The sequence below is a fragment of the Ornithodoros turicata genome, unplaced genomic scaffold (genome assembly GCF_037126465.1).
Source record: "Ornithodoros turicata isolate Travis unplaced genomic scaffold, ASM3712646v1 ctg00001058.1, whole genome shotgun sequence".
Taxonomy (NCBI): Eukaryota; Metazoa; Arthropoda; class Arachnida; order Ixodida; family Argasidae; genus Ornithodoros; species Ornithodoros turicata.
In genome coordinates, this window is record NW_026999454.1 from 299,225 (window position 1) to 316,278 (window position 17,054).

The following is a 17,054-nucleotide window of genomic DNA, read 5'->3' on the forward strand; positions in this document are numbered from 1 at the left end:
ATCGCCACAGGCGATACTCTACCCCATTGCTACTCTACACCAGCGTGTACTCTACCCCATTACGGATGGTGATGTGTGGAATGAAATAATGAGCCCCTTCAAAAGAATCAGGTACTTGGTGTACTATATTTTTGGAACTGTTATCGAAAAGCCCTTCTAATCTGCTAAATCTCTTCTAATCCTTGCACGGCCGGCGTCTACGCGGGCAGTGGGGGCGACTTCTCCCCTCAGCCCTCCTAAAGGGGCGCACCCCCGATATTCCGGGAAGCAAGAATACGGGGGGGGGGCGCAAATTTCCCACTTGTCCCCCCGGCAGCGAACAGTAAACGCCGGTACATCCTTCCAATCCTTCTAAACAAAACCACTGCCGTGATATTACATGTAAGGTTCTGTCTGCCTAGTGTGGCGACACGTTGCACATGCAGCCGGGTAGGACTGCGGATAATTTATACCACCTGGAGTTATTTTGAAGTGCGCAGGAAATATCCGACACACGGTGCTGGAGCGACGTTTACTCTTCAACATCGCGTCTGATATTAAGAGAGAGGGACGCGTACGCCTCTTATGTGGCAATGAATATATACAAATTGGTTATCCCAGCTAAGGTTAACCCAGTCTGCAACTCGGGCGATATTCTTGAAGCGTGTTACTACAGTCCATTTTCACTGTTGGCCGTTGCAAGTACAATTCTAGAACATGTTGTGTATAAACAGATCCTCGATTTTCTCGAGAAACATGATTTTTTTTTTTTTTTTTGCCCAGTTCAGTATGCGTCCAGAAGACGGTTTTTGCTATTACGCAGTTAGTCGCAACAGCGCACAGTCTGGCAGCCACAATCAATCTGCGTAGACCAACTTGTCGTTATATTTTCAGACTTTTCTAAAGCTCTTGATTGGGTTGCTCATACTACATTGATCGCGAAATTGAAATATTTACTTAAGTAATGACAGGGGGGGGGGATATATGACAGCTTGGTTGCTTGGCTTAGTGATTATCTTTCTGGCAGGCAACAGTCGGTTCAGACAGGGGAAGACAGCTCCCAGTTTGCTTCTGTGGTGGTCTTCCACAGGGGTTAGCTCCGGGGTCTCCGCTTTTCTTGAGTTTCGTTAATGAGATCACAAAGCACATACCAGTGCGCATTCGACTCTTTGCGGGTGAGTGTTTTCTGAGGTAAAGAGTGTGGCTGACCAGTTACTTTGGAATGAACTGTCTGAGGAAGACTGCCGATTGGTGTTCTGTATTGGCAAATGACGCTAAACTTTGATAAATGGACGTATACGCATGTCGCAAGAAAACGAGCAGTTCAAGCACTCCATTACGCGGTTGATGCACAAGTGCTAACTGAAGTTGTTTCTAGTACCAGTAAGCCCCTAGCAGCCGTAATTATCAACAGAGTAATGACTCTGTGCGTCCGACCCAGACAGGGCACGTCCGTCCTACCAGTTACACTATTCTTGAACTTTTAGGATGTACACTCGCGTCTGACACATGCAACCGTGCGCCCATGTCGCCCAATGGCAAATTTCCAGCGGTATCGTATTCCAGCGGTGTCGTTTCATGACATCATGACAGAAACTTGCTATTTTCTTCGTGCACGCGTCCAAATGAATGGCCATCTTTAATGGTTTCACCATCGCTGCTTGTAGGGCAGATTGGCCAGATCTAGTGGGTGCTCTAGCACCACGTACTTCAGTGATCGACAAAATTGAAATGGTGCTGACAAGCTGGTGGTGGTACAGAGAGCACCGTACCACGCTACAACGCTCTGCTAAGCCTTCAATATTTGTCTACACCATTTAGGGTTTTCACCTGAGTCACCCCCGTACCAGGACTGCGTCCTGCAGCGTGTCTTATTGGATGCCTTGCAACCAAACGAGTATAGCGCTCTCTCTCCTTTTATTCGTTCAGGTTCGTTTTTCATTTCGGTACCGACACGAATGTGGTCGTGAACCAGTTCCTAAACCAGCTCAATACGGGACCTGAACCATCTTAATACGGAGCCCCATACGGGGTGACCACACGCGCAGCAGGTGACAAACGACAATGACGAAAAAAATTATAGCAGAGCGTGGTTTCGATCCACGGACCTCCGGGTTACGAGCCCAGCGCGCTTCCGCTGCGCCACTCTGCCACGGCATTTACAAGAATAATTGAATATAATAATAATACTTTATTGAATAAGGGGATATGGTTATTAAGGAAAAAAGAAAAGGAAGGTCAGCCAGACGCCTGCCTGCTGTCGTATATGCACAATAGACGACGACTAGCGCGAACTGTCAATGCTGTTAACGTCACTAAACGTTCTGCCGTTCTACGGGCTGGTCGTCTCCTTCACTTCTGTCCTCTATCAGTATACGCCCGACCACGACATGGTGGCAGCGGTCAGTGGTTACTGATCCCACGTCTCAGCTTACAATACTGCCGCGACTGGCTGCGCAGCCCTTCTGCATACCAAGCCGAACGAGGACCCGACTCCAGGAACTTCTGCCACGTCGACGGTATCGCACACTTCCTCCTCCTTCAACTCCTTCGTGATCGAACTCCCTGAGAGGTTCGACGTCCGCCATCCCGAGAGTTGGAAACAGACATATGTTGGCCGAGACATATGTCGACACAGTTCCCATAGAAGTAGCCCCATGACGCACATTCCCCAGGGCGTCAGTCGTGACGCTGCCCACATCTGTTAGGCCGAAACGGCGAGTTCTTTCACCATCACCACCCCACCACCGGAAACGGTGGATTGTGAGGTGGGAGCGGTACCGCGTCATATCGGGCCTCCAGAAGCAGGTGTCGACACGCACATCAATACGTTTCTGTACGCCATGGGAGCGAATCGGTGGATGTCATGGTCTCTCAACGACTCGGCGATGAGGAAGTGATGGACTACACAAGCTGAAGTCATGTTTCGAGAAACACTTCATTCCGAGGCGCAACGTCATTTTCGAACGCGCGCGCTTCAACCAGCGCAGCCAGCTAGAATATGAGGTCGTCGAGGATCTACATCGTCTGGCAGAGAGCTGCGACTTCGCATCCCTGAAGGACGAACTTAACCGACCGGTTAGTCGTATGACTCCGGGACAAGAATTTGAGCGAGAAGCTTCAGTTGGAAGCTAATCTGACTTTGGAGAGAGCAGCAACGCGGCTTGCCAGTCGGAAACTGTGAAGGGCCAACAGCCTGTTGTTCGGAGAAATGATCTCTCTACCTAACAGCCATGCCTGCGCTTAACGCGATACTCAACATCCTAGCCAGCGGACCAACAACTCTCGACTGACTCGCCGATCCACCCCTCGTCACTCAGCTGGACAAAGCGTTCAGCAACGGAGCGCCTGCAGGTGGTGTGTGGTGTGGGTCAGCGCAGTCACACGAAAGAGCACAGTGTCCGGCACAAGGAAAGCACTGCACGCTTGCCAGAAGCTTGGACATTTCGCAACGGTCTGCCTGTCGCAAGGCCAACGAGTCAGGGAAACAGCCCCGCAGAAAGCGTGCTGGTCCCTCTCGGGGACTAGCTGAAGACCGTCTTGGAGGAGTCTTCCTAGGCGCGATCAGTAACACATTGCCCACCACCGATCCCTGGTTCATCACAGCTCGGGTCAGGTCACCGACGTCCGGTTTAAAATGGATACAGGCGGATGTGACAGCTGTACCGGCATCAGCTCTGCCGCCCAACGTTCTGCAATGCGTGATACGGCTACTAAGGTACTCTACGGACCGACGGTCCAAGATTGGCACATTGGGACAGCTTGAAGCCGACATAACATGGAATGAACGGACAACCCGTCAGGATGTTTTTGTCATCCGAAACCTACAGCATGCGCTTGTCGGACGTCCGGCCATCCATCACCAACGTGCTTCGGCAATCCTCGCAGTGGAAGAAAGCTCTACAAGCGACCCCATTGCGTGCAGTTGTTCGGACCGTTAGGACATATAAATACGGCGTACGACATCAGGCTGCAACGCCACACGCAGTGAATTATCCCAGACGGGTACCATTTCCATACTGCACAGTGTGCAGGCAACTTAAAGCGGATGGAGGTCTCGGTATTATCCACCAAGTCGACCACCCTACAGCTTGGTGTGCGCCGATGGTCGTAGCAAAGAGAGGATGGGAAAACTACGTATCTGCGCAGATACGCAGAACTGAACAAAGGTCATGTGCGAGAGCTGATCAGCCCAGTGCCGGAGGGAATTTATGCCATATCAGCGGCCAAGCTCTTCAACAAGCTTGATGCAAACACCGGGTACTGGCAGGTGCCTCTTTCCCCGCCATCTCCGAGATCCCACTCGAGATGTCCACGGTGTTAGGGCGATGCCTGGGATTTCCACAGGTCCCGAATAGTCTACGCATCTTGGAAGGCTTGAAGGCGCGTCCTGTCATATGGACGACATTCTGATCTACGGCAAAGACGAAGCCGAACACGATCGAGGCCTGGAAGCCGTGCTGAGGACGCTAGCCAAAGCGAGTGTGACACTCAACCCACAAAAGTGTCACTTTCGGAAAACCAGGATGGAATTCTTGACCACATCCTGGATGCCGAGGGTATATCCGGACCCGGCGAAAGCAGAGGCTGTCGTCTGCCACCGCCGAGAAATGTAGCGGAGCTACGATCATTTTTCGGCATGGTGAACCACCTCATGAAGTTCCTACCTGGGTAGCGGTAAAGACCAAGCCATAAAGCGACCTCCTGGCACAGCACGGCGTGGCTGTGGAACCCCCTAAAGAGCACCAGCAAACTCAAGTCAGTCTAATTTACTTTCAATATTAACGTTTTAATTATAAAATCTACAGGGCATCCCAATGAGAACATCTAGTCCCTTCGGTCACCTGATACCGTTACTGTTTTCAGAACAAAAATCTGTTCGATAGATCGTCCGCGAAAAATTCGAGAAGGAACACTATTTTCTTCTTTATTTTGTTAATTGTGCATTTTCGGAGACGCGTCTTTCACTCCCAATGTGCGAGAGTAAAAGAGCCACTATCGCCTCTCGCGTCCTGGAAAAAGATGAAAGAAAGCAGAAAATGAAACCCAAGGTACGGGCTGTTCCGATAGCGTTACCCATAATTTTTTTTTTTCTTTCCGCAAGTTCATCATGTTCGACACAGGAGGCGGCACTCTGCTCCACTGTGGTGGAAGAGGGCAGGGTTATGAAAATTTCATGGAGGGTAATAAAATGCGCCAGTGTATCAGGACGTTTCGGTTCATAAGCAGCTGGAGCTCAGAACTGCTGAGCATAAATGCTGAAAAAGCTAAATTGGGAAAATCATTCACGGTGTCCATCACCTGCACTTACACTTCATGGTTACTTCAGTCACACGGGAGGGGGGGGGACCTAAAGTTGTCGTCTCACCGCATAACACATTTCCTGATTGCATCGAGTGACTTTCACGACTGAACTGCGCTGCATCATAGCATTGCCCAAGTCGTGAATGTCGTGCGTATAGCATGCAACAACAGCTTTATTTTGATGGCGATGACGGGGTGTTCCATGGCCAGAGGCTATGCTCTACCTATTTATAATCGTAAGGAAGATTGTATTTTTAGTAATCATGACAACAGATATTACAAAGCACCTCTAAGATTCATATTTTTCACGGTCATATATGTCCGTACCAGTGGCGGATCCAAGGGGGGGGGGCACAAAACGTCAGTAGTTTATACATTGGATTTCCCTCTCTCCCTCTACTACGCTCTGGGACAAAAACTGCCCTCCCCCAAACCGAGTGTTTGGATCCGCCCCCATCCAGTACATAAAGATGAATCTCTTTTGATGTCAGAAGTGTTCACAATGTTGGTCAGTGTTACTCATCTAAATAAGGTGCAGACAGGTGCTTTCTCGCAAGTGTCTAAACGAGACCATGTGAGTAAAATACATTTATTGTGAAGTGGCATAGAGAACGATGTAGAACTGAAAAGCTGTCAGTATTGCACCACTGTTCTCACATAGTGCAGATTCCACTAGCAAGCCAAGGCGTACTCCTCATAGACGAAGGACGCGGCCCACAATAAGGGCTGCTTCACTAGTCGAGTCGATGACGTAGAAAAGGAAAGGATGTGCAGCGTGGAATTCCACAGGAGGCCTGCGGACTCCGAGTAAGTTGCGGCAATGAAAGACGCAATCGCCCAGGTTGTACCCGATGCCGTTCTCATCCACAGCACACGTACTAATTGGAAAGCATTTCCCAGGGCAGAGAAGGACAACCATGTAAGCCACGGAAGTCGTGCCCCTGAGGAATTTTCTTGAACAGGTCACCTAAAACAGGTACAATCCGTTCAATGAGGTTGTTGGCAACATAACGAATACCAGCCTATAACTAGTGTTGGGCGATCAGCACGTGAATTTTTTTACCTAGATGCCTTCTCCGCACCAAGAAAGCGTTGGGCACTAGTGAGAGACGCTGGACTGTGCACGCGTGTCGATATTGAAATACGTTCTACGGGACATTCCATGACTACGTTATCCGCTTGACCCAGAAGGAGGTAGCTGACTTGATTTTTCAAGTTAGTCCCGGCCAACGCCCACACACTTTGCCCAACGGTGCTCCAGTGCTAGGATCCCCACAGGAAAACCACTGAGATGTTTAGACTTCCAAAAAACGTCATGGTACCAAAACAATAAAATAGAATGCTGATTTTATTACAATTGCAGGAATGAAGCCAAGCGAGAGACCGCTAAGCTAACCTGTGTTGCGGTCACTTACGCAGCACTAATACACGAATAATACCTTGTAGGATAGTCCCTAACATAGCAATCAATTAAAAACAGTCGCACGAACTTCAGTATTGTGAAAACATGATTAGTTTATTCAAAAGTGTTATATTACAATATTTCAAATAGGTAGGCTAGACACAGCTTGCTTCTTGCTCCGAATGATATCGAGTTTCATATCCTGGCACCAAAGTAGCTCGTGCTACATAAACCGTAATTTGTTCTAAACAATTGCAGACATGGCTGCATATTATCTGACCTTACGGAATATCACGTTGCTAGTGTCTAGTTTAACAGAGTCAATAGTGCTGTAGCCATAAACCAGATAGCGCATAAGTAATACAATCTGACACATCATTAACTGAAAAATCGATGAAAAATCGCATAGTAACCTTAAACGCTTTCTTCCTGAGTAGTTAATTCGTATGGTAATCCTTTTACCTCTCCAGCGTACTGACGTCATCGTCACTGGTAGAGTGAACACCAGAGCGCTTTTTTTATCTCGGGGCAGATGTGAGATCTGGACAGTACTTTCTGTGGTGACCACAGGAAAGTCGCAGGAGTGGATGACAGCCTTCGCCACAGCAGTAAGGTGTGGGGGCGCATTGTCCTGGACCCTCTTCCGGAGTGTCAGTTCGTGTGGCATTGACCGATAAATCAGAGTTGCGTAGTAGTGTATGCCCTTTCTTAGGTAATCGATGTGTAGCACGCCTTCAAATACCCAAAAACCTGACCGTTGCTTTGTACAGACCGAGCCTCTGGGAAGTGGTGGATCCATATTTCGTCCACAGGCAAAAACTGGACACGGAAGACCACGGTATCTCCTTGAAATCTACTTGAACAGCTGAAGATTGTCACTGGATGCGGCGCAGCACATGTGGTTTTGACCATACATAAGAAATCTTGGGACCCATTTGGCAGTGTTCTCCAGGCAAGATGCGCGGAACTTCCTTTTTTACATGTTGTGATTTAAGCGATGTCGACCAGGTGATCTGCATCGTGCACACTAGGAATGTATTCTTGAGCGATCCTCCACAGGCCAGCCGGACGGGGGATTCTTCAAGGCTGTCCCGCGTTCCTTTCAATAGCGCGACCCACTCCTACGCCGTGCTGCAGAATGGTTGATTGATTCGGTTGGGTTGATTCGCTGTATGATGAGGCATCCTCCCAAACGTCGCCACAATGTCCTGATGATGCCGCCGGAGTGCCCGCGCAAGTATTCAATGACCGCGCGGCCTTCACTTTCATCATTTTAGATAAACTCGTGGATCGCCACGTGCCGCGGACACCACAGGAAAACCGCGTAGCGCGCATGCGTCGTTTTTGGTGGCATCTTGAAGAGTGCCTGTGTCCTATGCTGAAGTTTCGTGTCTGTGCGCGCACTATACTCCTGTGTGAGGCCGTGAGCTTATGGAAGTCCTTCGTAGATGTATGAGCCTTGAAGTTGACCACTAACTCCGCGTACACAAATCGCAGGATCTTTATAGAAAACGTTCGTCTTCGTACAGTCTGTTTGCCGTATCAATAAGGTTCTGACGTTATGAGCTAAAAGAAACTTTTCTAAAACTCCATAAGCACAACCTAAACGTGCCAAAACGTGTCAAATGCTATAAGCAAGGTGAACTCTTTCCTCACCTGCCTGCAAGACAGCACCATTGACATGCCGTTGATATTAACGTGGATTTACGAAGTACTGTGTATTTAGGTTCCATGTCGAGGAACACCACGCACCTCCTCTACAACTGCATGTATCACGAAGCAGCCGACCATAAATGACCCGTGCACTTACCTAACCCAAGGCCGATGAAGAACAGTTTGAGACTCGTTAGCTGTTCCACAGAGAAACGGGGCAGACTGAGGTCAACAACCATGCCGCGCATCTGTCCCAAGAGCCAGTTGAGCTTTGAGGGTTTACATCCTTCTCCAGTTGCAAAATTTGTCGCGGTTGCGAAGGAAGCAGGAACAACATGGATAAGTCGGCATCGTAAGAGACCGTACCGCTTGAGCACGTAGTTCTCGTAAATACACATAGTTGTAGACTCCGCGTGTCGTCATCATGGCCACCGGGTCGATGTCCCCCTGGAAGTTGCGGAAGGGCTGCACCAGAGTACGCCTAGGGCTGGACCGTGCGCAATGGCGACCACGAAAGTTGAGCGCAGAAGCTACCACGACAGGTTCATCGGGACCACATTCCACATCGATGATGCGGTCACCTCGCCTCTTGTCGCGTGCCGTGCCCAGAGTCGAAGCCGCTCGCTGGCCTGAGGCAACCACGTGCAAATGCGAACATACACTGAGCAAGCTTCGAACAGTCGGATGGCCACATGTAAGAAAACAATGATCTTGTTCTTCAGTTTCCTTTCCTATCGCCGTTCATTATGGTTTGTATACATGAACAGCGTAGGAAACCCCAAACACACACGCAAGCAGCACAATGTACTGAAAGTCGAGTGCAATAGGGGTGGACGGGTAGGTGGAAGGCCTTGAACAGGCTCGTGAAACTAAAGAACATTGATAAGACACATACCGTCCACCCCTATTGCACTCGACTTTCAGTACATTGTGCCACTTGGGCAAGCACGTTTGTTCACGGACCATTTATCCGTGCCGAGAAATTCTCGTGGTGTCCTATTCTGGCCTGTTATTCACGCACAGGGCTCACCGTGTAGGTGCGCCCAGTGTGTACGCTGATGCTGATAAAAATACGAGATAAATGAAGAAGGAGAAGAGATGTACACTGGCTAAAACATAACTTCACCACATAGCACGCTCCTAGCCAACCATCATTCCGAACGATATCATTCTGTGCATTGATTTGTTGAAAATGGAAGGAGGCACCTATCTGGGACATATCATCTTGTCCCACATAGGCGCCTCCCCCTGTTTTGAACAAATCATGACACCTAACGATATCATTCGCTATGATGGTTGGCTAGGAGCGTTCTATGTGGTGAAGTTCTGTTTTAACAGTGTAGGCCAGCCTCAAGGACAGCGACCTTACAAGGTAGGGGCATAGTCTCATATACTACATGCCTGCCCAATGATCCCGGAACATACAGGCACAGGTCGTCTACAATAGCGGCGCTAGTTTCCTAGGTCGGTGATAGCTACCTCGATGCGATATCAGCAGTATTGGTCATGACGCCGTCTCCCTACACACAGATTGCAGATTACAACCGGTGGCGTCTGACAGGTGGAGAGAGATGACATGACATCCAAAAGAGACTGTACCAACGCTAACTGGCACGGCGTCTTTCGATAACCACTGACTTATCGAGCAATAACACAGCCTGCACAGCATGCGCCCATCCAGGACGCTTATCTCCGCAAAGAACTGTAGAGCAACGTATGCACCGAACACACGGCACCGTACACTTACGGGGTAGGCAAATGTTGTCACTGCTCTGCTGTCCGTGTTTCCAACCTAGGAAACTGCCACCTCCCACGTTTGCGTGAACGGCCGCCTTTGCATCATTGGGCAGGCAGTAAGGGACGTGCGCTTCTCTAGGTGATGCTTCGAACACTGTTCGAACACTTCGCCAAAGTGGAAGAATTTTAACTCTTCGATCGCTTCCTGCATTGCCTTTTCATCACTACAGACTTCACTGCCATTCAGAAGAAGAAAAAAAAAAAAAAACAGATAAGAGAAGCACACGAAACGTGGATGATTCTTGTGGACAAAGCACGGCCGCTCCCCGTTCGTGAGTGTTCGTTTGCGGAAGCTACACGACCGCTTAGTGCCTGAGCACTTTCTCCGCTCCGAAACTTTACTGGCAGAGTGACGAAATTTGGGCTTGTTCCTATGAGACCATTCGAGAGGCTATACAGGCCCAAACAATTTAGGATTTGGGTCAGGCCTGTGTCAGTGTTCCTTCCATTGCATTATCTGATAGGGAGCTAACATACCTCGACACGTGTAAGAGTAGGAAAAACAACCGGCAGGTGGCCAGGAGTGTTTAAGCAGCTGATGCGACACGTTTCATTAAAGTGTTGGAAGTTCGCGCATGTGTTGCGTGTGTCCCCTCTTATGTCCTCGTCTTTATAGCGCTCAGCAACAATATGGAAACTTTACTGCATGCCCCCTATAGGCCTAGATACCAGTTTATGCTGTTCCTGCAGAACGGTAAGGTCCGTCTCTATGGCCTGTACCGTGAACCCGAGTGAAGCCTGTGAAAAGTGAAAACATAGGCACACGTCTTGAACACGGTGAGCACACGGATGATCTGAGAAAAAAAAAGCGAAGTCGGCTCACGGACGCGAAAAACGTCACGTTCGTGTGAAACAGGGGTCGAAACCGGAACTCAACCGGAACCGAAAACCGAAAAAAAAATCCCTCTCCTTGAACAAACCGAAACTGAACCGAAAAATATGATGCGGCAACCGGTTCGCCAGTCGGTAAAAACGCCTATACCTTCCAAGTCTATTGTTGCGCAGGTTCCGCACCAGCTCCCTGCATCGCTCGGAATCTTGCCGCATTCATAGAGCGGACAAACTGATAACCACGAAGTGGTGAGTCCATGCACCTCCTGCAGCCTCACCTTCACGACATCCCTGTACATTTTTGTGACTCGAGGTGTAAAAAAAAAAAAAACATGTGCTACACGACGGCTACACTTTGTATTGTTGTCTCGGCTGCTTCCTTTCATTCAGCGTTGCAGTGTGAAGGCGACGTAAATTTTAATAGTTCACAGTGATATCCACAAGCAACGCAGACCTCCAGCGACCACGGGAAAGAGGTTCGCGTGTGGTCCAGAGCATGGAGGAAGGAAACACGGGAGCGGCCTCTCGCCATCTTTTCAACGGGGAGCAGCGTGCCGGCCTGCGCGTGGGACATTGGGACGCTGCTATCTACCACGTGACCGCTTTCTTCTCTTTTTTCTCTTTAGAAATTGGCGATAGCCGTTTGCAGTAGAGTTCAATATTATGCTGTACGTCATGTCGCAGCACTTTTCGGTACAGCAAAGAATGATGTGCTGTGAACTGCATGGTTCTTTGTATACCTACGAAGTAGGCGAGGGAGTATGAGGAAGGAAGGAGGAGCAAGCCATCGCCGGAACCTGATATTACCTCTCACATGTGGTACACTGATTAGCAGAGTACACGTAAGCCGGTTCGAACCGATTAATATCGGTTCAAACTGTTATTTTGATTGCGCTGAACCCGAACCGAACCGATAACCTTGAACCGAAACTCGAGCCGAACCCCCAAAATAACGGCTCCGAGCCCTGGTGTGAATCCATCTCCCTACTGAACCGGAGCCGCGAAACAGAAGCAAAGGAGGGAGAGAAGTGTGACGCGAGGCGGACACCGAGGCGCCTAAAGTGCATTAAAGAAATGCATTCCCATTTAAGGTACCACACACCGTACCCGATCTCAGTGCATGAAAAGGAACGGGCGGTGCCCCTGCAGCCTGAGACCATGGGGAGATGTCAGACTTCACCTTCCGACTTCCGTGGACCTCCGTGGACGGCATGGAATTGTCCATACCTTTTCACGGAAATTTTCTTTCGGGACGCATTCCGTTCGTCCATTCAAGTTTTCCACGAGGTAGCTGGAGACTTCCGGTGTTGTCACGCATTCACACCCAACCATGACAACAGTGGCAAGGTCGAAGTCGTGTGTGCCCTCTGGATCGTTAAACAGCTCTGCAGACAGACGACGGAAGATGGGGCTGAGATCCCTGTCCAGATTGCCGCAATTGGTTGCCTTCTCCAGCATCGCCCTTGTGTCACCGGCCGATCCCTACACGTGAGGAGATTACAATTTTGCGTAGTTTGTAGGAGATAGTTAGTTCTACCAAGCAATGGGGTCGAGTATCGCCTGTTGCGATGAAACTCCCCACTCTCCAAGGCCGAAAATAAAGTTGTTGTTGTTGTTAGTTCACTTTTTGTAAGCTAGTCAGTCATATGACGCCAGTGTTGCTCTTTGTTGTAGGGTTGGGGCAAGATGAGACAGAAATTTGCAATTGAATATGATTTTTTTATTTTCGTGTCAAAAAGAGAGAGGGAAAAAAAAAACTAGCCATAGGCACATTCTCAGGGGTCTAGAGCTTCCGACTTGTAAATGCAGAACGGGCGTAGCTGTTCTAATAACACGGAACAGGAATGCAAATTGTCTCCTCTTGCCCAACCCTCAGGGCAAGACGGGACATCGTGTGGGGTAAGATGAGACACGCAGTGCTAGTGAACTGTAGAAAAAAGTTTTTGCAATCCAAGCAGACAAAGTAAAGCCCGTGGGACCCTACACAACCCCCTTGAGCCCACCGCCCATATGATGTGCAATAAAACCACACAGAGGTCCTACTTTGCTCCACGGTCCTTTACAGACAAGGGAACCACCAGTCTGATGTGTCGCTGCGGCTCGCTTTTGCGCGCGCTTCTGCTTTGGATATAACCTAGGAAACAGAAAATTTGCTGGAAAATCCTAGGCAATATGCAAAAAATGAATCTCTGAGGAACAAGCACAAAGCCACCTAATAGTTGACATATTCGTGTCTAAACTACGTTACATTTAAGTTGCATTAAACTTGAATTATATTAAATTGTCGCGTCATGCCCGCGCATATCATTTGATGCATTTTTCTGTTCAACACCGGATAACCAATATTGCCCATATTTTGCATATATCTAGATAATTGAATAAAGAAATAGGATGTGGGCTTACATTGAAAGAATAAGCCTCCGAAACGCTGCTGCACAGATGACAAGATTAAGGACTACAGAAAATCGCGCCTTTGTTGCGGGTCTTTACATTCCAGGCAGAAGTAACCGATTTTTTTTCATTTCTCTCTCTCTCTCTCTCTCTTCACGCGGTCACAGAGCCACTTATGAGTCAAGTTTGAAGTCTATGAAGCAACGCGTCTCTGAGACGGGCGTCGTCGAGCAAAAAATGTCGCGTTCTACCCCTTGTCTCATCTTGCCCCACCTTGCCGTATACGCCTTCATATAGACAAGAGCTGAAATGAACGTAAGAAAAAGTATGGTTGCATTGCGATGGAGCACCAAGCACATACAAGGCAACACTACGAAAATCAAGCTAGAACAGCCTGCCTTTTACGCATTGAGGCGGCTGTGCAACAGCATGAAGGTGGACGCATATACGGGGTATAATTGGAGTAAAAGGTGGATTTCAACAAGATTGCATCACGATCCTGGTACTGCCTAGGTCGTAGAAAACTGACCCTCGTGCGGTGGTGGGTATAAGTGGATAAAAGGTTCACGTGTTAGGAGACACCGGTGCTGCTACGGTGCAGTCTGGCTTAGAAGTGAGGAAGTAGGCCGGGGACTGTTGTAGCCTTAGTTCGTATTGATGATATGCAACTTGCTCGAGGCACATACGGAGGAAAAGGTGGTTGTTCGGCGGCACTTTGCACGTTGCGACACATGCAACGCTCGGTCCTCGTTTCTTACTTCTTCCTATCGTAAATTTTCCGAGCTGCCAACCTACTTCCTCCTCACCTCAAACAATAACCTATCCTATAGTACAACTATGCACGTAATTACGATTCTCGATCCAGTTGTCCAGCGCGAGAAACCTAGTAGCTACAATGCCCATTAACCCCAAACCCAAACGCGAAATTGAGCCTCTGTGTGCAATAAGGGGATAAGTCGAAAAATCCCAAACCGAGAAAACTGCAAGTGAATATTTAGTAAAATAATTACAGATGAGTTCCCTAGAATAACGCAAATACAAAATGTGCAACATATATGCATGTGTCTACTCTACATGCATGTCTCGTTAGCATCGTTTCTGGGTGTGTGACTTAGCAGAAATTGAACAAAACCCAGGAGCATGACATATCCCCTTTTTCTGTATAACACCGCACGCACAGGGTTTACCTGCAGGAAAAAACAGAGTGTGACTTTCATGGTGTCGCCAAGACGGGCGAAGTTACCTTTGTGCAGTGCAGCAGCCTAGATCGAGATTATCATGCTGCTAAACAAGCACAATCTTGAAAATCATGTTCTTTATGGCCAGCAAAATATGACTTATTAGCATTGTGCACACGTTTTCCAGATAACAACGCTCAGTAGCACTGCTGACACGGTCACGTGAGGTAGGAAGAACATGGTTTTCGAGTGGAAGTCGAAGATCACTTCCGCATCGTAGCAAAATTTAAGCTACACCATTTGTATGCGTGTGTAGAAAAGGGGCCTGATCTGGCTGTCCATCCCATGACACGCATGCATTTCCCGTTTCTTATCCTCCTATAGCGACTCAATAGATTGCAATACAGTCCTAAATTTTCTTTGACAGGTACATACTGGTATGTAGACGTCATTGCAACAAAAATACTAAAAAGGGGATAATTCGACTTATCCCCTTATTGCATACAGAGGTTCAATTGCACTACACATGGTTTACATTACGAATGACGTGCATTTGGAAACGGTGAGCGTGACAATGAACTTACCTTATGTAGTAAAACTAGCATATTTGCGATAGTGTATGGCGACACGACGATGTTCCTGTCGTTTGGGAGAAATTGCACGCAGCGGTAGCCCATTTGATTCATCTGATGAACAGCATCGCTGGACTGCATCGTCGAAGATGGTTCGGAAGCATCCTGCGTGGGCTCCGGGTGACTCATAATCAGCGTACTCGTCTGCACGACGGATCCAAGTTTCGTTCTCCCTAGCCTCTGCTGTGCATGGTTCTCGTGTCTTTGCTGTGCTTCTTCTTCTTGCTGTAAACTATGCGGAACAGAGAAATCGGCGACCACTGTGCGAAAGACTATTAGGTGAGAGTAGACATTGAAATCGATGTGTTGATGAAATGAATGCCATATTACCGCAAAAAGTGAGTGTCCAAATGACAGTATAGTGTATCAAGACAGAGATGGAAAATAGTCTGAAATAATTTACCAAAAATTGACGACGTGTGGAGGAGTGCAATCTCAGTCATCCACAACGCCACCATCGACATCAACATCAAATGGCGTCATCATACTTGTATCTATCAAAGAATTCCGAAACTAACGCGGACTTGAGGTAGTCAATTTCACGTAATCTGTGTCAAACTCGTTTACAGAGTCAGTGCCCATAATACACGATGTTTTTTAAAAAATCTTTTACAGATTTGTAGAAGAAAAAAAAGTATTAAAGCAGCATAGATACCGTTTTTGCAGTTCAGCCAGGCGGACATCCTCTCGAAGTGAGTATTAAACTGGTGAATAATTACCTAAAATTAATTAATTATAACTCTTTAATTAGGGTATTTCGTGCAAAAAAAGCGAGACTTGGTGATCCTGACATTGACTATCATGGTCCGGTAGAAAATTTGACCCCTCACCATCCCAAATGTTGCATCGATCTCAGACAACTACCCCAGAGTTCATCACTGAAGGTACGGTGCCTATAGTTCCCCCGAGGACCGCTAAGCGGTGACGCTACAAGCTCATTCAACGACCTGGCATTTCACGGTGCTGCTTCGATGCCGCCTCGGCCACCTTCACTGCGCCTCTCACGCCACCTCACGCTTCGCGATGTCTTCTCGGGCATCAACTAGCGGCGCCTTATCGAAACCCCCCGCTCCTAAACGCGGTACGCCGCTGTCGATCACACCACACGCATCTCCTACGCTAGCGGTCCACGAACCCAGTCCGCGCTACCTTCCCACCAGGTCTTGCCCATTCGTCGTCATCGTGGCAAAGCCAGCAGCCAACCACCCACTGGCGGACAAGGGGCACCGGACCGCTGCTCCAGTGGGGACCCACAGGGAGCCACTGTGAGCTCCATTCCCAGCTTCCATCTACTTCGCGATGGTCCTCCCCGGCACTTCTCTGGCGACACCACTCATTCAGAGTTTATGCTCACGTACCAGTCGCGGTACTGTCGCTCACTCGTCCTCGACTTCATGCACGCTCTTCACTGGAACACGACCGACTCACAGTGTACTTGTCCACCCCACCATTCTGCTGCTGCATCTACTTAGATAACAAGTTGTGTGCCAGCTGTACCTCATCCACGTGTCGTCCTCATTGTCCCCTGATGGTACCGACACGTACCTGAACAGCAAACACCGCTCCGCGTCTTAGGGGGAGTGATGTGGCGACCCGTGGACGACGACGACGCGCCACTATACTACCGCGCGCCCTGGCAAAAGTCAGCCCGTTCTATCAGCAACGTCCTGGAGTAAAGCCACAGCTTGAGAAGCTCTCCGGTCCTCCGGGACATTCCATCATCGCCTATCAGCAGGACTCTCCTCTACGCATCTTTACAAAATGAACCTCGCGATTGGACGTCGCGCGGGAGCTCGTGCCGAATCGCATACACTGCATACACACATCATTCACAAAAAAAAATCACACAACATACACTCTACATGCAGCCAAAGAGCTCCGGCTATT

The 17,054-nt window shown here is 48.7% G+C and overlaps 1 protein-coding gene and 1 non-coding gene across 2 annotated transcripts; both read right to left on the reverse strand.

Moving 5' to 3' along the window:
• Window positions 1–2,059: 2,059 nt before the first annotated feature.
• Trnat-cgu (transfer RNA threonine (anticodon CGU)) lies at window positions 2,060–2,131 on the reverse strand. Its single transcript has one exon. It is a non-coding gene; the product is annotated as a tRNA-Thr (tRNA).
• A 6,737-nt stretch (window positions 2,132–8,868) lies between these two features.
• LOC135376225 (uncharacterized) lies at window positions 8,869–16,348 on the reverse strand. Its single transcript, XM_064608829.1, has 4 exons — window positions 16,317–16,348; window positions 15,120–15,399; window positions 12,194–12,448; window positions 8,869–8,967 (listed from the first exon to the last, which is right to left on the reverse strand). The coding sequence occupies exons 1-4, from the start codon at window positions 16,346–16,348 to the stop codon at window positions 8,869–8,871; spliced, it is 666 nt and encodes a 221-aa protein (XP_064464899.1).
• Window positions 16,349–17,054: the final 706 nt, after the last annotated feature.